The following is a 27,105-nucleotide window of genomic DNA, read 5'->3' on the forward strand; positions in this document are numbered from 1 at the left end:
CAAAATATCTTGTTCAATATATCCTTTGACCCCCGCTATTTTTAGAATCACAAGGAAATTTATTTTCATGAAAAATAGCATCACATGTTTCTATCACAATATTATCTTCATGATTAAAAAATCTATAGGTTGTACTATTTGAAGCATAACCAAGAAAACACAAGTAGTAACTTTCTTACCCAACTTTGTAATCTTGGGATCCATTAGCCTCACAAAAGCTAGACAACCCCAAACTCTTAGATATCTCAAACTTGACTTGGAACCTTTCCACCATTCGAAAGGTGTCAATTTAAACTTTTTATCAGGCACGCAATTCAACACATAACAAGCAGTTAAAATAGCTTCACCCCAAAAATTTAAAAGTGCATGTGACTCAATAAGCATGACATTAGTCAATTCAACCAAAGTTCTATTTTTCCTTTCCGCTACTCCATTAGATGAAGGAAAGTAAGGAGGAGGAGTTTCATGAATCTAACAAAAGAATTAAACTCACTTTATTCATATTCACACCTCTATCACTTCTAATTCTTTTTAATTTTCTTCCAAACTGATTTTCAACCTCATGGAAATAAGTTTTGAAATTTCAAAAGCATCACTTTTATTTTTCATCAAGTAAACATATGTAAACTTAGATAAATCATCAAAGAAAGTGATAAAATATCAATTACCTCCACGAGTTAGAATTCTATCAAGTTCACAAATATCAGTATAAACTAATTCTAAGAAATTAATTTTTCTTTCAATTTGAAAATGAGACCTTTTAGTGATTTTAGCTTTAATACAAGTCTTACATTTTTCAAAATTATTTTTAACCATTGAGATTAATCCTAAACTACTCATGATTCCAACATAACGATCATTAATATGACACAAACGAGCATGCCAAAAATTGGGAGAAGAAAGCATACAAACAGAAGTAGAAACTTTATTCATTTCAACATTCATTTTGAACATCTCATCACATGCATACCCTTCCCCACGAAAATACCCTTCTTCACTATTACATATTGATCAGATTCAATGATATATTTAAAGTATGCTTTATTAAGAAGAAAATTAGAAATTGAATTTTTTTTCATAGAAACAATATAAAATACATCTTTTAAAGTTAATATCCTTCCAAAAGTAAAACACAATTCGACATCTTCCTTTTCAAGCACTTGAATAGTGTGAGCATTACCAAGTATGATGGTTTTGGGCTCTTTAAAATAAGTATATTTCTAAACCCAGTCTTTGTCATAACAAACATGACCGTTTGCACCAGAATCAGCCCACCATCCATCATCATTCTCAACCATGTTTAGGTCGGTAATCACCTCCACAAAAGGTTCTTCGGTAATGTTTGCCTGAGGGTTAAGACCATGTTTCCGGAATCTGCAAAATCGAGCAATATGTCCACTCTTGCCACAAACAAAGCATGATCCCTTTTCTTGAACTTGTTAATTTTGTGCTTGGTTATTTTCACCATTATTTTTCTTGGGAGGTCTACCATTATTTTTCTTGAATTTTTTCTTCTTAGACTTTAAAGAATTATTTCTATGAGTTTCAGGAGTAGCATTATTCGAAGTAAGTAAATTTACCTAACATCTCTTATGTTTGTAAAAGTGCATCTTGGCCCCTTGCTTCTTCCTCCATGCGGATTTTCATTATCAAGGTTTCAAGAGAGGTTTCCTTTTGCTTTTGTTTGTGGCACATAGATTTTTGAAATTCCTTCCAAGAAGGTGGAAGTTTAACTAGTATGCCACAAACAATAAGGTTGTCTGCAATTTTAACCTCTTCGGACCTAAGCTCTCCAACAATCATGATAAAGTCTTGAGCTTGGTCTACCACCAATTTATTGTTCACCATTTGGAAACGAAAAAATCTACTAATCACATATTTTTTTCGCTCCAGCCTCTTCGGATCATACTTACTCTGCAATGCTTTTCAAATTTCTTTGCCTACAAATAAGCTCTATCATAATAATCATAAAAATCATCAGATAGACAATTAAGAATATAATACTAACACTTATAAGAATCACCATCGTATTTTTCCACTTTCTCTAGATGAGAAATAGTTTCATCATCATTCATAGAGGTGATGCCTACTTTATTAAGATTCTTCTCAGTTAACACATAAGAATCATTAAGAAGACTTAAGTAGAAAAGTACTTTACGTTTCCATCTCTTAAAATGATCACCATTGAAGCGAATGACTTGTTAAGGTCTCCCATCTTGACATCCACGGTCTTTTTCAATTGTAGCCATGTTGAATCTCCTCAAAATTATTAGTAAAAAATTGAAAATATTACAATAGTACAAGATTACAATTGAAAATAAAATGAAGAAATAAATCTCTTCAGGCTGAGGTGCAGATATCTCGCTCTCTTTAAGGAGATTCAAGCCCACTGCAACAAATGTTTTCACCGGTCCAGCAGTAGTCATCTCTGACTTGTCCACTCCAGGATACAACAACCTTCACAAAGTATAACTCAACAACTCTAGACAAGAGTTTTGTCCAAAGCTCCACAAAAAGAACACCTCCCTTCAACTAATTAGAACTCTCTTTTTGACTAATTTTTTCAGTATATATTTTTTTTGTGTGTGTTGTGTCTAATACCAAATGAAGACCACAACTATTTATACTACAAGAAGTCTTCTTAGAAATGAATAGAAAGATAATGGGATAGTAAATAATGAAGATAATGACCTTAGTTGTTACAAGGTATAATGGAGGAATTCTTTAAGGTATAATGGAGGAATGAAAGAATGAAATAAAGGTGAGGACAATAAATGCACCAAGTCTTACACTTTGACTATCCTAACGTTTACTGCATCATTCAACAGAAAGCAAAGTGCATAATACCTATGGTCATTAATTGACCACTAAGAAATTAGGCACAAGTGCATGTCCTTTATTTAATGTTAATTGTGGTAGAATGGCTATTCAGCCAATGACAAAATTATGTGAGACAATTTTAATAATAATAAACAAATATCAAAATGCTCAAAAGAACCAACATATCCTATGTTGGCGGTGTAGTTATGAGGTTTGAATTATTTAACCCTTATCTAACTCAGTGCTTGATATTTTTCCCAAAATAATATAATAATGCTCATGAGTAGCCATAAAAATATACCATTTTAGGGGTGTTAAAGTGTCTACTTGTACACTATCAAAGTTAAAGATCATTGTTGTTAGATAAAACCACAAACATGTATTACTGTTTTAGAAGCTTACTCTAAAACCCAAGGTCTCATCTAAAGTACTTTATCATTTTAGCCGGTGAATTATTGAAAGATAAGTGAAGAAAGGTTAAAACTGGTCATTTTCAAAACAAAATTGAATAGTAGGATTTGAAATGGACATCCTTTCTAAACAAAGTTCAACAGCGTCTTTTCTTTGCAAAAGGCAAGTTACTATAGAATAATTATCTTTCTTTGTTTTCTCTACTTTTTTGCCTTTTTCACTTTTGACTTATTGGCTTCTTTAGCTTTTTGCTTTTTCAATAATTTCACTTGTCCTATGCTATTTCAAAGATTATGATCAATTTTTGAAGAACAATAATCAAGTAGTAATATCAATTGATGCCGGACGACAAGAAGATGTTATGTTTACGATTTGATGATAACAATTTGGAATTGAGTTATTTACTAGGCCTTTCTATATTGCCACCAACTATTGTTCTGGTTTATTGTATGCTCAAATTTCTTCTTCAATTGCTAATTCACCATCCTCAGAACATGTCTCATCCCAAAAAAAGAGAGACAAAAATCGTTACGAACGAAAAATCAGATGCTGAAGATCAGTTGGATGAAGCAAAAGGCCAACAAGCTGTTGTGTACAGATTTAGGCAGAGGCACAAAAAGATACAAAGAGAAGCAACAAGCTGTTCTAAATTGATTGCAAAGGAAGAGGAAAGTTGTGTGTCAAAAACGCCTCCTCGTGTTCATGATGGTGATCTGTTGCATTTCAGCCACAGACATCCTCTGCTAAGATTTCATCTTAAAGGAACAGAAGTTATAAGATGCAATATGTGTGCTATTACAATATCCGGGGTAGCTTATGGTTGTGATTGTTGTCTTTACTTTCTCCATGAGGTATGTTCTAACATTCCTAAAAGAATTCGACATGATTTTCATCCTATGCACTCACTCACCCTTCTTCCCATTCCTTCAATCGATCTTTGGCATTCGAAAGTGGAAACTGAATTCTGTTGTGTGGCATGTGGTTATGACAACTCATTGTTTTCATTTTACCATCATTGTGATTTGTGTAAATTTGATCTTCATCTTGAATGTGCTTCTGTGACTACGAGATTGATCCGTAAGGTAAAAGATACTAATCCTTCGTCATTCCAATCTTTAATTATTTTCGTACTTAATGGTTCTGGTAATTTTGTAAAATATTGTTGTCTTGTTTCTTTTGCTTCATCCAAATTATATTTTGCCTTGTAATAGTATTCTTTAAATGCACAAGTGTATTGTTCTATATAACACATTTTACATATAGCTAATTTTGTCATAAGTTGTCTGTTTATTATTTTTTCTTTGTTTTGTTCTCTTATATCTGTGGTCATACCTCCAAATTCACTTCTTATTGCTGATTCATATTTATCTAATATATCTATATTTGTTGCTGATGGAGATCCATCCATTTTCTTATCACTCCTAAGTACTTCTAAACTTTCTGGGGGTAGATTTTCTATCCATAATTTAGCTGTTCCTACGAATGTTCTTTCTATATATCTTGGTGTTTCTGTTGTTTTTATTTTGTTATCTATCAGTTGTTTGGATATATTTCCTGTCCATAGTAATATTGCTTTATTTATGTCTGTTACACAATCTAGATTTAAGAAATTATATTGTTCATTTGTTGGTTTTGGTATCCAATTTTTATTTAATCTACTGTTCCATATTGCATTAGTTCTATCTGACTGTTGATAACTTTCTGTGTAATAAGTTGGTGGTGTCCATCTAGGACTAGCTCTAGGACTATTTCTGTGACTATTATCTGGAGTTTTAACTCTTGATGTACTGGGTCTATTCATATCTCCTGTGTTTATTTCTAATTTTTTTAGTTTATTTGTCTGTTCTAGAATTTCTGTGTATGTTTCACTTATGTCACTTATTTCTGATTTTTGGTCATTTATTGTGTCTGATTCATTTTCATTTATTTCATTTACTTCAAGATCTTCATTTGATTTTTGTTCAAGATCTTCATTTAGTTTTTGTTCCATTTCTTTTATTTCATTAGTTAATTTTAGTTCTTTTTCTACCTGTTTTTTTTTGTTTAGTTTCATATAATAATTTTAATCTAGCTAATTCTTTTTCTAATTCACTTATTCTTGTGTTTTTTATTTCTTCTAAATGTTGTACTTCTTGTTTTGCTTGTATTCTTATTTTTTCAATTTCTTTTGATTTGTCTATTTCTTCATTTTCTTTCGTTATTCTTATCATAGCTGTTAAACTATCTTCTAATTTTGCTGTTTCGTTTTCTAACATTAAATATAGATTATTTCCTATTTTTTCATACCTTCTTCCTAAATTTGAAAATATTATTTTTATTATTATTCCATCTTGATTTTCATATGTCTTTTCATCTACTGCAAATTCTTCTTTATTCATTATAATTAATAAATTATGTTATGTTGTAATTTATATTCAAGGTGATCTATTTGTATTTCTAACATAAATATGTTTTTTCTTTGTGCTAGTATCGATTTGTTACATACTCCTGCTAATATATTTTCTATCAATCTTTCTTTCTTATGTTGTAGTTCTTGTCTTTTTTCCTTTATTTTTTCTATCAATTGTTGCTTATATATTTCTTTGTTCATGCTTGTTTTTTCAAATAACAAACATATTTGTATTCTGTTTTTGAAATTTTATTTATTAAATAATTTTTCTTATCATTACTTGTTTTAGTAAATTGTGATAGTTCATATTCTATATATAAGGGTTTTAATTTTTTCCATATCTTTCGTACTTTTTTATCTATCTTGGTTCTTCTTGTTTTGGTTTCCTTACTTGTTGTACTAGTCATTTATATTTTTCTGTACAAAATTTTAAAAAGCTTACTTAATTTATTTGGGTTTTTAATAATTTTTATCTTATAAAAATTACTATTTCGTTTTTGCCAAACTTCAAACCTTTTTGGTTCAGTCATTAGTCTCCAAATATATCTAAATCATCATATAAATCATACATGTCATAATATAGTTCATCTTCTATACTTTGTATAGTTAGCTCAGTCCAACCTTGGGTTGTTATTTCTATTATTTCATATGTTACCAATTTATCATAAATTTCTCTTTTTATATCCGTATTAAGATCTTTTAATATATAAAGTAGTAATATCTTGTAATTATCATCATCATCTATTAAATAGATATTCATTTTATTCATTTTTGCTAAAAGTTTTATTCCTTCCAACCTCTTAATGGATTATACTTATTTATTATGAAATAATAATGATTTAATAATCATCTTGTCTAGTCACTACTACAGCTTTCTTCTTTGATTAGTTACCCTAACAACGCCTCAACTTTGTTTACTCCCCTAAACGGCCTTCTTGCCTATCGGTTTCAACCTTAGGATGGCATAGTCTGGGCATACTTATTCGCAGAATATTTCTGTAGCAAACATTCTAAAGATGCTTATTATAACATTATTAAGACATGATAAACAATTATAATCAACAAGAGATTTTCAGGAATAAATTTATTTAGCTACTCATAAATTTGAAAGTGTATACCTGTTTTTGTAGATTTATTCCTTCAGATTTCACCATAGTTTTTATTTAGATTATCTAGCTATGTTATCTAGCTCTGATACCAATTTGGGGGTGTAGAAGCGGAATTGTAAAGAGAGAGGAAATTATAGAGGAAAGAAGTTGATGGAAGTTGATTTTATTTATGAGGGGAAGCCCTCTATTTATACACAAAAATTTTACACCTTTGGCCAAAATGGCCGACACTTACTTTACACTTGGCCCTTTTACATTTGGCCGACACAAAAAACAAAAACCTTACTGTTACTAGTGGCCTATTCTTTTATTATTGGCCGACATACTTTTACAATACTTTTTTACATATGGCTGATATTCAGCCGACACAAAATGATAAACACTAAAAAACAAAATACTTTATATACTTTATATATATTTTTTATTTTTTTTTTGTTAGAATCTCTCTGATATATCTTGTTTTGCCTTTATCCCAAATCAACTGTTGGTATTACGTTGTCTTCTCCATTACACTTGGAGAATCTATGATCTGGGTACTTATTTTCGATAAGCTTGCAATATCTTACTTATAGTTCCTCTGAAATAAATTCCTTCTTCAAGGCTCTTGTAGTTGGTTGTTCTTCTGGCTTTAGTAATGACAAAATCCATCGCTGGACTTCATCCATATCTGATTTCCTTAGCTCTTTGGAGTTTGCATAAATCATTACTTGATCTCGTGCGTAATAACTCCAAATGGCATTGCCATTTAAATAATTGTTGGCTAATTCTTGTATTATCGTTGCTATACCAATTATTCTTTTATTCGCATAAAAGCTTGGTATATCTATCTTTGGTATCTCGATTTGTTTTTCTATCTCTTCCGGTATTATCATATCTTTGGTTAGTCCTATCTTTACAACTTGTATTGGTGATTTTATCTCCTCGTATAGTATCTCAGCTGGTGCTGTATAGAATTTTACATAAAATAGGTTTCCTTTAGTAATTCTTTTATATGTCAAAGTTGCTCTATGTAATTCCGGTATTCCACTTATTTCTTCTCCGGTATATGTATATACTGTATTTAGTAGTCCATAACTATAACATGTTTTTACTAGGTTTGGACTGGTCTTAGGTTGTACTATAAGTTTCTTATATCCCTGTAGTTTCTGGGTTATGTAGTCTTCTTCGGGGTTTTTTGTCTGTGTAGATCTTGGATTTAGGTTTAAATATGTCTGGATTTTATATATGTTTTCGATGTAGGATTGTGTAATGTAGTTATATCTCTTTTTATCACTTTGTAGGCTAACTGCATATGTAGATGTTTGTGGTTCCACGGGTATCTGTACAGGTGTTTTTTGGATAAATGGCTTTATAAATAGTTGGTTTAATTTTGTATTTTTTTGATTTTTCGCTAACTTTTTTGCTCATACCTGCAGCTGCATTTAAACAAATTTTGTTATGGGTTTTTTGGAGTTTCCCATCGTCTCCTTCTAGTTCTGGCTGTTTACCGTCCGCCGAACGACGTAGCTCCGCATGTTTATAGTCATGCTGCTGACTATTAGCTTTTTCTTTCAGATCTTGTACATCTGCTTCTATCTTTTCTATTTTTTGGCATAGATTTGTCATCATAGCCAATAGGTCTTTCATCATATCTTTCTCTTGAGAGATAGTCTGCAACAAGATTTTTATCAGTTTTGAAACCATTAAAATACAACTTTGATGATCTACAAGAATTTAAAATACATATAAATGAATTATTAGAAAAGAATTATATACAAGAAAGTAATAGTAAGCATACAAGTGTCACGACCCAAAACGAGCCGCGAGTGGCACCCACATTTACTTTCCTATGTGAGCGAACCAACCAATCTAATCCAACATTTCAACCATAATAAACAGAAAATAATGCGGAAGACTTAAAACTCATTAACGAAATCAATTAAATAACTTCTAAAGTTTATCAATTACTATCCCCAAAACCTGGAAGTCATCATCACAAGAACATCTATCCTCAAGTTACTAAATCTAAGAGTATCTAAGAAACTAAAATAAGTAAAGGAGATGGTTCATGTCCGAACTTCAAGACATCAAGAAGCGAAGGAAAGAATCCAGTCCGAGCTAGGAACAATAGCTCACCCTGAAATCTGATTTTTGCTGAAGTATGGCTAGAGTTGCGGTTGAGTCGAAGTCGATGGCACGTTTGCTGCACTCCACAAATAACAAGAAAAGAAACATACAAGTAGGGGTCAGTACAAAACACAAGTACTGAGTAGGTATCATCGGCCAACTCAAAATAGAAAGCAATATATATCAGATAATAACATAAAATCGACTACCATACTCAACAAATAACAACAACAAGTACCATAACCCTTGGCCACCCCCCAAGCACAACTATGAGGACTCATGCCTCCACACCATACTCATTTGGGAAATAGGTTCTTTAAGTATGAGTATATTAACATGCATCAACATTCATTCTTTTTACTATCCTGGTGTCGGAACGTGACACCCGATCCACTACTACTATCCTGGTGTCGGAACGTGACACCCGATCCACTACTACTATCCTGGTGTCGGAACGTGACACCCGATCCATTACTACAATCCTAGTGTCGGAACGTGACACCCGATCCACTACAACTATCCTGGTGTCGGAACGTGACACCCGATCCATTACTACTATCCTGGTGTCGGAACGTGACACCCGATCCATTAACCTCATTCTTTTAGTTCATCAAGCCTTCTTTTATACCAAGGCATCATCATTAACGGAGAGGGTTTAGGTTAAGATTCATAGCCTCTCCGACCCATTACAATTACATAATCACATCATGCAAGCATACAATTAAGCATATAGAAGACTTTACAATACTACCCAATACATATCATTCGCTATTAAGAGTTTACTAAGAAATAGCATAAACCATAACCTATGTCCACCGAAGAATCGTGATCGATCAATCTACTTCTCCAAGGTCTTTGCTTTCCTCTTCGTTCTCTCTCTTCTCTCGCTCGTTCGTCCCTCTCTTCTTTCTATTTTTCTTATTCAAACCCTTTTTCTTTTACCCTAATTGTCATATAATTAAGTATAAAAGATGATAAAAATAACCCACTTTTTATTTCAAGGTTATCTCCTTTAACCCCCACGTAATTGAATTATTAACACTAATCCACTAACTTTATAATTATAAGCATGAATAGTCCAAAACGCCACTTAAAAACTTTTAACAGAAATCTCACCCAGCCAGGATTACGCAGCCTGTGACGGTCCGTCACGACTGTGACGGTCCGTCCTGCTGAGTCGTCACAGAGTTCAGAAACTCAATTCTGTGGAAAGATTTGTGACGGTCCGTCGTGCCAACGGCGGTCCGTCCTGCCATTCCGTCGTGACGTTCAGAGAGTCGATTCTCAGCACTCAAATTTTCAGAATCTAACTGTTTTGGAACGAGACACCCTCGACGGTCCGTCGAGCCCATGACGGTCCGTCGTGGGATCCGTCGACCCAGACAGTTATTACCAGAAATAAACTCTACTGCTCAAAACGACTAACAGGTCGTTACAACAAGCCCAGCATTTATAGTTATAAAATATAGTGAACAAAAAGTAGGTAAAAGTAGAATGGTTATAGATTACCGAAACCTAAATGCCAAAACTAAAACATATAATTACCCATTACCGAATAAAATACTAAAAATAAGACAGATACAAGGATACAATTATTTTAGTAAATTTGATTGCAAATCAGGATTTTACCATCTAAGATTAGAAGAAGAATCTAAACAACTAACAGCATTCACAGTACCGCAAGGTTTCTATGAATGGAATGTATTACCATTTGGATATAAAAATGCACCAGGTAGATACCAACATTTTAGATAACTATTTTAACCAACTAGAAAATTGCATCATATATATAGATGACATATTATTATATTCTAAAACACAAGATGAGCATATAAGATTACTAGAAAAATTTATACAAATAATTAAACATTCAGGTATAAGCTTAAGTAAAAGTAAAGCAGAAATAATGAAACCACAGATAGAATTTCTAGGAATACAAATAGATAAAACTGGAATAAAAATGCAAACTCACATAGTATAAAAAATAATCACCCTTGACGAAAATATAGATATAAAAAAGAAATTACAATCATTTCTAGGATTAGTAAACCAAGTAAGAGAATATATACCGAAATTAGCAGAAAATTTAAAACCACTACATAAAAAACTTAGAAAGGATGTTGAATACTATTTTGACAACAAAGATAAAGAACATATAAGAAATATTAAGAATTTGTGTAAGAAATTACCAAAGCTATATTTTCCTGATGAAAATAAGACATTTATCTACATAGTTGAAACAGATTCAAGTGACCATAGTTATGGCGGAGTATTGAAATATAAATACAACAACGAAAAAATAGAACATCATTGTAGATATTATTCAGGATCTTATAATGAAGCACAAACAAAATGGGAAATAAACAGAAAAGAATTATTTGCACTATATAAATGCTTATTAGCATTTGAACCATATATTGTTTATAATAAATTTATTGTAAGGACAGATAACACACAGGTAAAATGGTGGATAACTAAAAAGGTAGAAGATTTAGTTACAACAAAAGAAATAAGGAGATTAGTATTAAATATACTAAATTTTACATTTACAATTGAGGTAATCAAAACTGGTAAAAAACTTGTTGCAGACTATCTCTCAAGAGAAAGATATGATGAAAGACCTATTGGCTATGATGACAAATCTATGCCAAAAAATAGAAAAGATAGAAGCAGATGTACAAGATCTGAAAGAAAAAGCTAATAGTCAGCAGCATGACTATAAACATGCGGAGCTACGTCGTTCGGCGGACGGTAAACAGCCAAAACTAGAAGGAGACGATGGGAAACTCCAAAAAACCCATAACAAAATTTGTTTAAATGCAGCTGCAGGTATGAGCAAAAAAGTTAGCGAAAAAACAAAAAATACAAACTTAAACCAACTATTTATAAAGCCATTTATCCAAAAAAACACCAGTACAGATACCCGTGGAACCACAAACATCTACATATGCAGTTAGCCTACAAAGTGATAAAAAGAGATATAACTACATTACACAATCCTACATCGAAAACATATATAAAATCCAGACATATTTAAACCTAAACCCAAGATCTACACAGACAAAAAACCCCGAAGAAGACTACATAACCCAGAAACTACAGGGATATAACAAACTTATAGCACAACCTAAGACCAGTCCAAACCTAGTAAAAACATGTTATAGTTATGGACTACTAAATACAGTATATACATATACCGGAGAAGAAATAAGTGAAATACCGGAATTACATAGAGCAACTTTGACATATAAAAGAATTACTAAAGGAAACCTATTTTATGTAAAATTCTATACAGCACCAGCTGAGATACTATACGAGGAGATAAAATCACCAATACAAGTTGTAAAGATAGGACTAACCAAAGATATGATAATACCGGAAGAGATAGAAAAACAAATCGAGATACCAAAGATAGATATACCAAGCTTTTATGCGAATAAAAGAATAATTGGTATAGCAACGATAATACAAGAATTAGCCAACAATTATTTAAATGGCAATGCCATTTGGAGTTATTACGCACGAGATCAAGTAATGATTTATGCAAACTCCAAAGAGCTAAGGAAATCAGATATGGATGAAGTCCAGCGATGGATTTTGTCATTACTAAAGCCAGAAGAACAACCAACTACAAGAGCCTTGAAGAAGGAATTTATTTCAGAGGAACTATTAGTAAGATATTGCAAGCTTATCGGAAATAAGTACCCAGATCATAGATGCTCCAAGTGTAATGGAGAAGACAACGTAATACCAACAGTTGATTTGGGATAAAGGCAAAACAAGATATATCAGAGAGATTCAAAAAAAAAAAAATATATATATATATATATAAAGTATATAAAGTATTTTGTTTTTTAGTGTTTATCGTTTTGTGTCGGCTGAATATCAGCCATATGTAAAAAAGTATTGTAAAAGTATGTCGACCAATAATAAAAGAATAGGCCACTAGTAACAGTAAGGTTTTTGTTTTTTGTGTCGGCCAAATGTAAAAGGGCCAAGTGTAAAGTAAGTGTCGGCCATTTTGGCCAAAGGTGTAAAATTTTTGTGTATAAATAAAGGGCTTCCCCTCATAAATAAAATCATCAACTTCCATCAACTTCTTTCCTCTATAATTTCCTCTCTCTTTACAATTCCGCTTCTACACCCCCCAAATTGGTATCAGAGCTAGATAACAAAGCTAGATAATCAAAATAAAAACTATGGAGAAATCTGAAGGAACAAATCTACAAAAACAGGTATACACTTTCAAATTTATGAGTAGCTAAATAATTTTATTCCTGAAAATCTCTTGTTGATTATAATTGTTTATCATGTCTTAATAATGTTATAATAAGCATCTTTAGAAGGTTTGCTACAGAAATATTCTGCGAATAAGTATGCCCAGACTATGTCATCCTAAGGTTGAAACCGATAGGCAAGAAGGCCGTTTAGGGGAGTAAACAAAGTTGAGGCGCTGTTAGGGTAACTAATCAAAGAAGAAAGCTGTAGTAGTGACTAGACAAGATGATTATTAAATCATTATTATTTCATAATAAATAAGTATAATCCATTAAGAGGTTGGAAGGAATAAAACTTTTAGCAAAAATGAATAAAATGAATACCTATTTAATAGATGATGATGATAATTACAAGATATTACTACTTTATATATTAAAAGATCTTAATACGGATATAAAAAGAGAAATTTATGATAATATATGAAATAATAGAAATAACAACCCAAGGTTGGACTGAGCTAACTATACAAAGTATAGAAGATGAACTATATTATGACATGTATGATTTATATGATGATTTAGATATATTTGGAGACTAATGACTGAACCAAAAAGGTTTGAAGTTTGGCAAAAACGAAATAGTAATTTTTATAAGATAAAAATTATTAAAAACCCAAATAAATTAAGTAAGCTTTTTAAAATTTTGTACAGAAAAATATAAATGACTAGTACAACAAGTAAGGAAACCAAAACAAGAAGAACCAAGATAGATAAAAAAGTACGAAAGATATGGAAAAAATTAAAACCCTTATATATAGAATATGAACTATCACAATTTACTAAAACAAGTAATGATAAGAAAAATTATTTAATAAATAAAATTTCAAAAACAGAATACAAATATGTTTGTTATTTGAAAAAACAAGCATGAACAAAGAAATATATAAGCAACAATTGATAGAAAAAATAAAGGAAAAAAGACAAGAACTACAACATAAGAAAGAAAGATTGATAGAAAATATATTAGCAGGAGTATGTAACAAATCGATACTAGCACAAAGAAAAAACATATTTATGTTAGAAATACAAATAGATCACCTTGAATATAAATTACAACATAACATAATTTATAAATTATAATGAATAAAGAAGAATTGGCAGTAGATGAAAAGACATATGAAAATCAAGATGGAATAATAATAAAAATAATATTTTCAAATTTAGGAAGAAGGTATAAAAAAATAGGAAATAATCTATATTTAATGTTAGAAAAAGAAACAGCAAAATTAGAAGATAGTTTAACAGCTATGATAAGAATAACGAAAGAAAATGAAGAAATAGACAAATCAAAAAAAATTGAAAAAATAAGAATACAAGCAAAACAAGAAGTACAACATTTAGAAGAAATAAAAAACACAAGAATAAGTGTATTAGAAAAAGAATTAGCTAGATTAAAATTATTATATGAAACTAAACAAAAAGAAAAACAGGTAGAAAAAGAACTAAAATTAACTAATGAAATAAAAGAAATGGAACAAAAACTATGGCCGACACGTACTTTACACTTGGCCCTTTTACATTTGGCCGACACAAAAAACAAAAACCTTACTGTTACTAGTGGCCTATTCTTTTATTATTGGCCGACATACTTTTACAATACTTTTTTACATATGGCTGATATTCAGCCGACACAAAATGATAAACACTAAAAAACAAAATACTTTATATACTTTATACATATATATATATATATATATTTATATATATATATTTTATTTTATTTTAGAATCTCTCTGATATATCTTGTTTTGCCTTTATCCCAAATCAACTGTTGGTATTACGTTGTCTTCTCCATTACACTTGGAGCATCTATGATCTGGGTACTTATTTCCGATAAGCTTGCAATATCTTACTAATAGTTCCTCTGAAATAAATTCCTTCTTCAAGGCTCTTGTAGTTGGTTGTTCTTCTGGCTTTAGTAATGACAAAATCCATCGCTGGACTTCATCCATATCTGATTTCCTTAGCTCTTTGGAGTTTGCATAAATCATTACTTGATCTCGTGCGTAATAACTCCAAATGGCATTGCCATTTAAATAATTGTTGGCTAATTCTTGTATTATCGTTGCTATACCAATTATTCTTTTATTCGCATAAAAGCTTGGTATATCTATCTTTGGTATCTCGATTTGTTTTTCTATCTCTTCCGGTATTATCATATCTTTGGTTAGTCCTATCTTTACAACTTGTATTGGTGATTTTATCTCCTCGTATAGTATCTCAGCTGGTGCTGTATAGAATTTTACATAAAATAGGTTTCCTTTAGTAATTCTTTTATATGTCAAAGTTGCTCTATGTAATTCCGGTATTCCACTTATTTCTTCTCCGGTATATGTATATACTGTATTTAGTAGTCCATAACTATAACATGTTTTTACTAGGTTTGGACTGGTCTTAGGTTGTGCTATAAGTTTGTTATATCCCTGTAGTTTCTGGGTTATGTAGTCTTCTTCGGGGTTTTTTGTCTGTGTAGATCTTGGGTTTAGGTTTAAATATGTCTGGATTTTATATATGTTTTCGATGTAGGATTGTGTAATGTAGTTATATCTCTTTTTATCACTTTGTAGGCTAACTGCATATGTAGATGTTTGTGGTTCCACGGGTATCTGTACTGGTGTTTTTTGGGATAAATGGCTTTATAAATAGTTGGTTTAAGTTTGTATTTTTTGGTTTTTCGCTAACTTTTTTGCTCATACCTGCAGCTGCATTTAAACAAATTTTGTTATGGGTTTTTTGGAGTTTCCCATCGTCTCCTTCTAGTTCTGGCTGTTTACCGTTCGCCGAACGACGTAGCTCCGCATGTTTATAGTCATGCTGCTGACTATTAGCTTTTTCTTTAAGATCTTGTACATCTGCTTCTATCTTTTCTATTTTTTGGCATAGATTTATCATCATAGCCAATAGGTCTTTCATCATATCTTTCTCTTGAGAGATAGTCTGCAACAAGATTTTTATCAGTTTTGAAACCATTAAAATACAACTTTGATGATCTACAAGAATTTTAAATACATATAAATGAATTATTAGAAAAGAATTATATACTAGAAAGTAATAATAAGCATACAAGCCCAGCATTTATAGTTATAAAATATTGTGAACAAAAAAGAGGTAAAAGTAGAATGGTTATAGATTACCGAAACCTAAATGCCAAAACTAAAACATATAATTACCCATTACCGAATAAAATACTAAAAATAAGACAGATACAAGGATACAATTATTTTAGTAAATTTGATTGCAAATCAGGATTTTACCATCTAAGATTAGAAGAAGAATCTAAACAACTAACAGCATTCACAGTACCGCAAGGTTTCTATGAATGGAATGTATTACCATTTGGATATAAAAATGCACCAGGTAGATACCAACATTTTAGATAACTATTTTAACCAACTAGAAAATTGCATCATATATATAGATGACATATTATTATATTCTAAAACACAAGATGAGCATATAAGATTACTAGAAAAATTTATACAAATAATTAAACATTCAGGTATAAGCTTAAGTAAAAGTAAAGCAGAAATAATGAAACCACAGATAGAATTTCTAGGAATACAAATAGATAAAACTGGAATAAAAATGCAAACTCACATAGTATAAAAAATAATCACCCTTGACGAAAATATAGATATAAAAAAGAAATTACAATCATTTCTAGGATTAGTAAACCAAGTAAGAGAATATATACCGAAATTAGCAGAAAATTTAAAACCACTACATAAAAAACTTAGAAAGGATGTTGAATACTATTTTGACAACAAAGATAAAGAACATATAAGAAATATTAAGAATTTGTGTAAGAAATTACCAAAGCTATATTTTCCTGATGAAAATAAGACATTTATCTACATAGTTGAAACAGATTCAAGTGACCATAGTTATGGCGGAGTATTGAAATATAAATACAACAACGAAAAAATAGAACATCATTGTAGATATTATTCAGGATCTTATAATGAAGCACAAACAAAATGGGAAATAAACAGAAAAGAATTATTTGCACTATATAAATGCTTATTAGCATTTGAACCATATATTGTTTATAATAAATTTATTGTAAGGACAGATAACACACAGGTAAAATGGTGGATAACTAAAAAGGTAGAAGATTTAGTTACAACAAAAGAAATAAGGAGATTAGTATTAAATATACTAAATTTTACATTTACAATTGAGGTAATCAAAACTGGTAAAAAACTTGTTGCAGACTATCTCTCAAGAGAAAGATATGATGAAAGACCTATTGGCTATGATGACAAATCTATGCCAAAAAATAGAAAAGATAGAAGCAGATGTACAAGATCTGAAAGAAAAAGCTAATAGTCAGCAGCATGACTATAAACATGCGGAGCTACGTCGTTCGGCGGACGGTAAACAGCCAAAACTAGAAGGAGACGATGGGAAACTCCAAAAAACCCATAACAAAATTTGTTTAAATGCAGCTGCAGGTATGAGCAAAAAAGTTAGCGAAAAAACAAAAAATACAAACTTAAACCAACTATTTATAAAGCCATTTATCCAAAAAAACACCAGTACAGATACCCGTGGAACCACAAACATCTACATATGCAGTTAGCCTACAAAGTGATAAAAAGAGATATAACTACATTACACAATCCTACATCGAAAACATATATAAAATCCAGACATATTTAAACCTAAACCCAAGATCTACACAGACAAAAAACCCCGAAGAAGACTACATAACCTAGAAACTACAGGGATATAACAAACTTATAGCACAACCTAAGACAAGTCCAAACCTAGTAAAAACATGTTATAGTTATGGACTACTAAATACAGTATATACATATACCGGAGAAGAAATAAGTGGAATACCGGAATTACATAGAGCAACTTTGACATATAAAAGAATTACTAAAGGAAACCTATTTTATGTAAAATTCTATACAGCACCAGCTGAGATACTATACGAGGAGATAAAATCACCAATACAAGTTGTAAAGATAGGACTAACCAAAGATATGATAATACCGGAAGAGATAGAAAAACAAATCGATTTGTTTTTCTATTTGGAAAAACTTTAAACTTTGATGAAGGCCATCTTTTTAAGGCTCAATACTCTATAACCATTTAAATTTCTTAGTAAATTTTATTTAGATAATCAAATATTACTTATTTGAATTAAATATTTGAATGTAATAAAGTATTTCTATTCATTGTATAAAAAATCTTTCTAGCAATGAATAGAAAGATAATGGGATAGTAAATAATGAAGATAATGACCTTAGGAGTTACAAAGTATAATGGAGGAATGAAAGAGTGAAATAAAGGTGAGGACAATAAATGCACCAAGTGTTACACTTTGACTATCTTAATGTTCACTGCATCGTTCAACAGAAAGCAAAGTGCATAATACCTATGGTCATTAATTGACCACTAAGAAATTAGGCACAAGTGCATGTCCTCTATTCCATGTTAATTGTGGCAGAATGGCTATTCAACTAATGACAAAATTATGTGAGACAATTTTAATAATAATGTACAAATATTAAAATGCTCAAAAGAACCAACATATCCTATGTTGGCGGTGTAGTTATGAGGTTTGAATTATTTAACCCTTATCTAACTCAGTGGTTAATATTTTTCTCAAAATCATATTATATTTGTTGAATGCCTTGAATCGGACCCGTTACAGCAGAAAGAACGGGGGTCTCGCTGCCCGGTCAGCGAGTCGGGGGTCCAGGGGGGCGATAAATAAAAAATGATAATAATGGTAAGGGATCATAAACTAGTAATATAATAATGCTCATGAGTAGCCATAAAAATATACCACTTTAGGGGTGTTAAAGTGTCTACTTGTACACTATTAAAGTTAAAGATCATTCATTGTTGTTAGATAAAACCACAAACATGTATTACTGTTTTAGAAGCTTACTCTAAAACCCAAGGTCTCATCTAAAATACTCTATCATTTTAGCCGGTGAATTATTGAAAGATAAGTGAAGGAAGGTTAAAACTGGTCATTTTCAAAACAAAATTGAATAGCAGGATTTGAAATGGACATCATTTACTTTTTTGCCTTTTTCACTTTTGACTTATTGGCTTCTTTAGCTTTTTGCTTTTTCAATAATTTCACTTGTCCTATGCTATTTCAAAGATTATGATCAATTTTTGAAGAACAATAATCAAGTAGTAATATCAATTGATGCCGGACGACAAGAAGATGTTATGTTTACGATTTGATGATAACAATTTGGAATTCAGTTATTTACTAGGCCTTTCTATATTGCTACCAACTATTGTTCTGGTTTATTGTCTGCTCAAATTTCTTCTTCAATTGCTAATTCACCATCCTCAGAACATGTCTCATCCCAAAAAAAGAGAGACAGAAATCGTTACGAACGAAAAATCAGATGCTGAAGATCAGTTGGATGAAGCAAAAGGCCAACAAGCTGTTCTGTACAGATTTAGGCAGAGGCACAAAAAGATACAAAGAGAAACAGCAAGCTGTTCTAAATTGATTGCAAAGGAAGAGGAAAGTTGTGTGTCAAAAACGCCTCCTCGTGTTCGTCATGGTGATCTGTTGCATTTCAGCCACAGACATCCTCTGCTAAGATTTCATCTTAAAGGAACAGAAGTTATAAGATGCAATATGTGTGCTATTACAATTTCCGGGGTAGCTTATGGTTGTGATTGTTGTCTTTACTTTCTCCATGAGGTATGCTCTAACATTCCTAAAAGAATTCGACATGATTTTCATCCTATGCACTCACTCACCCTTCTTCCCATTCCTTCAATCGATCTTTGGCATTCGAAAGTGGAAACTGAATTCTGTTGTGTGGCATGTGGTTATGACAGCTCATTGTTTTCATTTTACTATCATTGTGATTTGTGTAAATTTGATCTTCATCTTGAATGTGCTTCTGTGATGACGAGATTGATCCGTAAGGTAAAATACCCTCTCGATCTCTTTACTTCCTTTCCGTTAAAAAGTGAAGGGGCAGCCGTGTTATGTTCTGTTTGTAACCAAGTTATGAATAGACAATCCGCTTGGCTTTTCTATAATCGCGAGTTTGATTACATCTGTCATTTCGAGTGTGCTGCTGAAGAAGAACTTGGAGTTAAAGGAGATCAAAGTTTCCTATCTGAAGTACAGAAATCGTTGCTCCTCCGAAAAAGCTTCCCTGACCAACAACAGAAACTCGAAAAGCTAGGGGAAGTTATACACTTCAGCCACCGCCATCCGTTGAAAGCAATCAAACAAACGAATGAGACGCCAATCAGGAGTTGCTGCATATGTTCGAATCAGGATTTATCCGGTTACATTTGCCAGCTATGCAATTACTTCATCGACAAGAGTTGTCTCCCTCTTCCCCGAAGGATACAACATCATTTTCACCCAAATCACCCCCTTATACTTGCTAGGTATAACGATCAGCCAAAGTCCAAATGCAGAGCTTGTGGTCATGAAAACGGTGCAACATACTGTTGCTTTACTTGTAAATTCAGTCTCCATCGTTCCTGCGCTGGTGCTCCCATGACATTTACCCTTGGCACAAACAAGAAAGTTTCTTATAAACTTCTCTATTCGTATCCATATGATGGTGAGATGGCAGTTATCAAATGCAGTATCTGTTCCAGCGAGTTAAACTCAAAAGAGAGCTTCATGTACTACAATTTCGACCTCGATGAAGTCCTTCATGTCCAATGTGCACTTAACGAAGAAGCGGACTCTTATGATACCAAGTTTGTTTTAGCTTCTGAGAGACTGAAAAGTATTCAGATAGAGGAAGAAACACTGCAAAAAATTCTGTTTTATGGCATTGTAATAATCACCTAATGAAGTACCAACCTACAATACAACTTATTAGTCAAAATTCGTTTAGTTTAACCCTCGAGAATTAAAACTTGACAAGTATATAGTACAATATAATTACCTGAACTATATCGAATGGTGACATGATGTATAAAGTGGCGTTTTGATATATTGTTGCATGTTTTGTGGGAAGAAACACTGTAAAAAATGCATCGCGATAATTTTCAGTAATAATATCAACTTTAATCTACAAGAATAAAAATTAATCTAGTAACTATTTGTACCAATTCTGGCTTCATTCTTGAAGTGCAGGATTTTGGTAGTGCTTTGGCAGACCCCTGCATATACTCATCAATTTATTTTTTGATTCGTTCATTTGAAACCTCTAGTCACGAGAATTATCTGTTTAAGTAATATAAAATGAAACAAGAAGAAATACGAAAGGAGATTATGTACATGTAAAGTAACAAGTTCTTTATAGGTTGATTCGAAGCCTTTTCCCTTTTGAAGATTCTTGTTGCTGAAAAAACAGAACAAAATTGTATAATGTGATTCTTACAACATATGAATCAGATTCAAAAATTAATCATGTAACACGATAAAAATGTCTTACACATCGATGAAATAGCCACTATCGGTCAAGCATTTTAATCGCGGAGTATTAGGCAATAATTTGCTGAAGCGATCACAATATAACATTGCTGGATATGCCCCAGCAGAACTTCCAACAAGAAGAGCCTAATTGTACAACAAATTAAAACGCAATATTTTTTAAATTCTGTTGCTTGGACTCTCCAAAATGCATATTTTGTAGAGTATCTGAAATATGTTTATTGATATTTTTGAAGAGTTCGAGTGACACAGTTATTTATACAATTGTATGATAATTAAATAAAGTAAGTTGACATACATTTTTGGCATCCTTTAATCCTCTTGATAACAAATCCTCAATCACTGCAGAAAAAATTCTTGCACCTCTAAAGTGAAGATTGGTAGCCTAATATTAACAAAAAAAGTTTAAGTACATACATTGAAGCTTTTATAACCTCTAATAATGAATAGTAGCACCTTTACGCCGTTAACAAACTTATAATAATACTAAGGACTTGTCGCATGCTAATTCAAAGATGTAAGTAGTCTACCAAAAGCTCTTTGATACTTGTCTGATTAATCACACTGATTGAATCAACATATGTTTGATAAAGAGAATAATGTTATCCTTTGTAACATGAAAATGTGACTAGAAGTGTTGACTATTAAGTTATTAACCTTTTCACTACAACAAAATAAAACCATATGGTAAATTATGAATGAAATTATAATATTATATTGTTTTATAATAACATACAGGATCAACTGTTTCAACATCTCCGGTGAATGCTCCTCCATCACAATATGCAACCATAACTTTGTTCCAGTTGAACAAATCTACGTTGTATAAAGGTTATAATTAGTTCTGCAAAATATAAATTAAAATATCTTTCGATAGTGAGAATTGAACTTACACCTATTAATTTAAGTTGTTAGTGATTAATTACCTGGATTAGCAATTTTATTGTTGCTGAAGTGACCTCTAAATTTAAATGGAACCATATATTTTGAAGAACCAAAAGAAGTAGTTGAACGATTTTGGCAGTCTCTCACATCTCTACACCATCCTCCTCCCTAATAATAATAAACCAAAAAATGAAACAAATTATAGGGTGTGACAAAAAATGCTATTTCTAGTGTTTGATTTTGGTACGTAAGCCACAAAAATTACTATTACAAAGAATATTTTTATATAACTTAGACAAATTTTCATTTTAACCGCTTGAATTATATTATTAAAATAGACTGAGTTAGTAAATAAATGATCATTAATATAATCGTCCGAAACTTACAGAGAGGTGAATCATCCAGCTTTGAGCACCTTCTCCAAATCCTCTATCCAAGTAGTATGCTGGTGGGCTTCCATCTAAGCAGACTGCATCGAAATGAGGTCACAAGACTAGAAGACACTTTTAAAATAGGATATTGTTTTCATCTGTCTTATTTTACGTGACATTATTTTCGTCTGTCTTATTTTACGTGACATTGTTTGATTGAGCACCAAGTTAATTTTCATTTAAAAAATTATAATCTAAAGTAAGTCATATACATATATATTCAATCATTTGGATATGTAAAATACATAATTTCCAATTCTATCAGGAAAGGGAGGGAAGGAATACTCAATTTAAAGTGAGTAAACAAAATTTCATACTTAATCTCATAGATACATATAGAATTCTGTCGAAAGTCGTATACACGGCTTGGAGGGAGAATTTTGTATCTTTTGATTCATAATTAGTCTAGAATCAATGAGCCTGGAAATTCTGTTTTATTTATAATTTTTGTCTTGTACCTTACACTAAGTAGAATTTCTTGCACATAGATTAGACTTTGAGTTAGAGGCGGAGCTAGAAGTCTGAGTATGATTAACAATTGAAATTATAATTATAAAATTCAGAATATCATAAATTTAAAATTTTGAGTTCACCTCGATCGGCTTTGAGTTGTATAAGTGAAAGAATTTACCTGCTCCTTTAGACACAGCATTCTTAACAATCGTTTTCTCAACAAAGTATTCATCATAATTATATGTGTCCTTTTGTTGATTAGGTGCACTCTTTGCTAATAAAAAGGTCAATAATGAACAAAGTAGTAACAAAACAAGTGTGAAGGATCTTGTTGCCACCATTGTCCCACCTGAGAACATAATAAAAGTCAAGTGTGTTAGGGAATTAACAAGTTAAATAATATTGATCAACACTATATTTTATAATATGAACATACACTATCGTCTATATATATATTGACATACTTACAAAGTTAGGCAATCCCACCAGATGGTGTAATAATGCAAGTGCTATTTATTTACATATGGTGCGTTTGGTTTGAAGGAATTTTTTTTTGGGAAAAAATAAGTGGGTGCTTAGTTATTTTATGATATTATTTGGTAAATAAATAAATAAAAAATATTATTCCAAAGAATTTGTATATAATCTAGTCATATATTATTAAGATTAACATAATGAGTTATACAATGTGGGGTGGTGAGCTAGGGTTGGGGGTGGGATGACAGTGACAGAGCCAGAAGTTTTATTAAGGAATGTCAATATATAAAGAACTAAATTTACGAAGAAGTTATGGAATGTTAATATGAAATATAAAATATGTTTTTTACCTAATCAGGAGTCGCTCAAGCATATTAGTGGCCTAAGGCAAAAATCAAACGGGGTTTTAAACATGAATTGTTAATAAAAATTATATAATTGATTTCTTCTAGTTTTCAATTGATAATATAACAATTCTTATTTTAAATTATTTTTCATGAGATACAGTACTCCAAATGTGTCAAATTTGTTCTAATAATTCCTTCATTTTTATGAGAAGTTTACTTTTTCTGCAAATAGTATCCAATATTTGTTAAAAAATAATAACTTATAGCTTATTATTATTAAAAATGAGACCGCTTAAATTTTGGGGGCCTAAGACCACATGTCTTTTTTTAACAATGTCGAGTCACCCCAGTACCTAACTATACAATATAATTTTTCAACGAAGGGATATCCCTTTTAAGTACATGTGGCCCCGGAACTGTTGGGTGGATGATGAGTATCAGATAATTCGTATGGAATGTCACTTGATAAATCTAATTTTTCTCAATTTTTACTAAATAAATAATAATTTTTAAGAAACTTATTTTTCTGGTAGAGAAAAGGTCTCAGATGGTTTTGAAACATGAGAAAATAGACTAACATTATTTTAAAAATATTTTCCTCCGTTCTTTAAAAGGCTGAGAAGTTTTTATATCATTTAAATTTCTTCAAAATGAAAATATCCCCAAGAAAGGATTTTATATATATATATATATATATATATATATGGTAACTAATTGAAAGCAATGATCATACATAGTGTATGTGCAGTGTACCTTGTAGACTGTAGTTTAGAGCCTAATCACAAGTCTATTTGCCTAACTTTTGCAAAATAATAATTCATCTATGACTTTAATGGTAGATGGGGATGGAATGTTTTTTCTTATATTTTGATTGTTTTATATAATTCTTTTTAATTTTAATATTTTAAATTAAAATTATTGTATTTACTCGTTTTTAAACGAATGTATTCATGCATTTTATATGATTCAGTAGGAGTGGCTCAACATAATTCGAGGTCTAAAGTAATTTTATTAAAGGTCTAAAATCTAAATAAACTTTATCTGTATTTATTTGTTTTTGTAAATTTTTAGATGTAAATTACTACTTGATATCTTTTATATAAATGTTTCTTTTAAATACTTTTTTAATTATTATTTTTAAGTAAGATCTTATTAATTAAATACTGAAAAACATCGACAACTATTATATGAATTATTAACGTAATTTTATAAGTAATGAGTTGATAAACTTTAAAGATAAGAGTTAGAATCATATAATCTGATTCAAAAAGTTGATAACTTGATATACCTATTTTAATATGAAATTAACAAAGAAATAAAAAATATTGTAATGCACTTTGTTCAACACTTTTCGATTACTAATTCATATTTTTGAAAGTGTATTACTCTAACTATCAAAGATTTGAAGAAATAAAATGCAAAAGGAGTTAAAAGGATAAATAATGTGAGTGTTAACAAAGAAATGTAAGAATCCAACATAATGTTTCCTTAATTTCTTCTATTTTAATGGGGTTAAGATACATAATTTTTTATTTATAAAAAATTGAGCCATCCCAAAAATTGGGAGCCTAAGGCCAATGCCTTAAATTTTATAGGCAAGAGTCGGCCCTGTGAATTCAGCTAAATAAATATCATGTAAGTTTAATTAATGGTCAGAGGAATTTTAAATAACGTTGTTTAATAACTTTAAGTATTCACTTGGTAAAGTTATGAGTAGAATGATCTAGGTGAGAATTCAAATCAAGTATAAGGGTCTCTCAAGTAATTTCGCCTAAGAAATATAGGAAGACTTTGTGATGTTACCAGACTTTCCTAAAATATATGTATTTAATTTTAAATAGAAAAGTACAATTTTGTAGACTTATTTGTCCAATAAGTGAAGCCGAACGTAGGTAAAATATTAATAGTGTAATTAAATATTTGTAAAAGGAAATATGTCGTTTATGTCATATAAATTGAGACTAAAATAATAGTAATTGTCATTAAATATCGTAGTACCATGTTAGGATAATGTATTATCGTAGTTTATTATAGTATACAATATACCTTGTACTAGTTTAGAGCCTAAACAGAATTAGTCTTTTGCCTAACTTTTCTAAAATAATTAATGTATGAGTGCATTAATTATTAATATACTTGAGAAGCAATTGAAGGAAAAATATACTTAAGCTTCCATCTAATACTAGCTCCAATTATTAGCTTAGTGTTTATAAAAAATAAAATAAAAGAGTACATTTAATTTGTAAGTGTCTGTGATGAGAAATTTTTTAAAACTAGGCAGCCTCATAGACTTGGTCAATAAATGTTCACGAATAAATTTTTAAAACATCTTGAGCAACATAAGATTTTGACTAAAATTTAAAAAATGCTTCTAAAAGTGTGTTTTTCCCAAAAAAAAAGAGAAAAGCTTTTGAATAAAAGTTTATTTTTTTTCTAAAAGCTTGTTCAGACTTTTATTTAAAATTTTTTTATAAATAAGTATTTTTAACATGCCAAGAGTTTGAACAAACAGGCTAATATATCAATTTGTTAAATTATAGGTCAAAACTTTGGTGATTTCTAAATTATTATATTAAGTTTTACTAGTATTCCTGGCGGCAAATTTCTATATCAAATATTAACTATGATTTTTTTTCTATCTCTAAATGCATAGTATTTGTGATAAATTTGTTTATCATATAAAATATAAGATTTTTATAGTATATTGTATGTTTTTGTCACTAGCTACAATGGAAACTAATATTGGTGACTGACTACTTAGTTTAATTAGTGACAATGTCTATTATCTTTAAAGTGAAGTTGAACAATCATAATTTTGTCATTGTAATGTCCTTTTATATACCAAAAAAAATGTTTCACCATTAAATAAATAAATAAATAAGTGACAATTTTGAATATGTAGCCAAAACTTTCCTCTCATAGCTAAAAATATCACCTTCTTAGACATAATAATGTTATCACTACTTTCATCTTGTTGCTGAATATATTACCTTCATAGACAT

The 27,105-nt window shown here is 30.7% G+C and overlaps 2 protein-coding genes and 3 pseudogenes across 4 annotated transcripts; 3 read left to right on the forward strand and 2 right to left on the reverse strand.

Moving 5' to 3' along the window:
• Positions 1–3,399: 3,399 nt before the first annotated feature.
• On the forward strand, positions 3,400–8,476 carry LOC107027352. Of its 3 annotated transcripts, XM_015228529.2 has the most exons (3): positions 3,400–4,082; positions 8,010–8,056; positions 8,145–8,476. In XM_015228529.2, exons 1-3 carry the CDS (start codon positions 3,570–3,572, stop codon positions 8,152–8,154), a joined length of 570 nt encoding a protein of 189 aa, XP_015084015.1. In that variant the 5' UTR covers positions 3,400–3,569; the 3' UTR covers positions 8,155–8,476. The 3 variants fall into 3 exon arrangements, with proteins under 3 accessions (XP_015084015.1, XP_027775167.1, XP_015084014.1); XM_027919366.1 differs by lacking the exon at positions 8,010–8,056 and having other exon boundaries at positions 8,148–8,476; XM_015228528.2 differs by lacking the exon at positions 8,010–8,056 and having other exon boundaries at positions 3,404–4,082.
• Positions 8,477–10,818: 2,342 nt separating this feature from the next.
• LOC107027433 lies at positions 10,819–12,623 on the forward strand (annotated as a pseudogene).
• Positions 12,624–14,849: 2,226 nt separating this feature from the next.
• On the reverse strand, positions 14,850–16,100 carry LOC114078460 (annotated as a pseudogene).
• A 3,187-nt stretch (positions 16,101–19,287) lies between these two features.
• LOC107027434 lies at positions 19,288–20,731 on the forward strand. Its single transcript, XM_015228604.1, has 2 exons — positions 19,288–20,649; positions 20,699–20,731. Exons 1-2 carry the CDS (start codon positions 19,288–19,290, stop codon positions 20,729–20,731), a joined length of 1,395 nt encoding a protein of 464 aa, XP_015084090.1.
• A 104-nt stretch (positions 20,732–20,835) lies between these two features.
• On the reverse strand, positions 20,836–23,622 carry LOC107027221 (annotated as a pseudogene).
• Between the last annotated feature and the right edge of the window lie 3,483 nt (positions 23,623–27,105).

The sequence above is a fragment of the Solanum pennellii genome, chromosome 8 (assembly GCF_001406875.1).
Source record: "Solanum pennellii chromosome 8, SPENNV200".
In the NCBI taxonomy this organism is placed as follows: Eukaryota; Viridiplantae; Streptophyta; class Magnoliopsida; order Solanales; family Solanaceae; genus Solanum; species Solanum pennellii.

Bases quoted from the DNA above. Each gene is read 5' to 3' on its own strand.
- LOC107027434 (XM_015228604.1), top strand. From the start codon at position 19,288: ATGCCGGACGACAAGAAGATGTTATGTTTACGATTTGATGATAACAAT. The intron at 20,650-20,698 runs GTTTCTTATAAA...GTGAGATGGCAG, and splicing joins CCCTTGGCACAAACAAGAAA to TTATCAAATGCAGTATCTGT.
- LOC107027352 (XM_015228528.2), top strand. From the start codon at position 3,570: ATGCCGGACGACAAGAAGATGTTATGTTTACGATTTGATGATAACAAT. The intron at 4,083-8,144 runs GTATGTTCTAAC...TCATACCTGCAG, and splicing joins GTCTTTACTTTCTCCATGAG to CTGCATTTAAACAAATTTTG.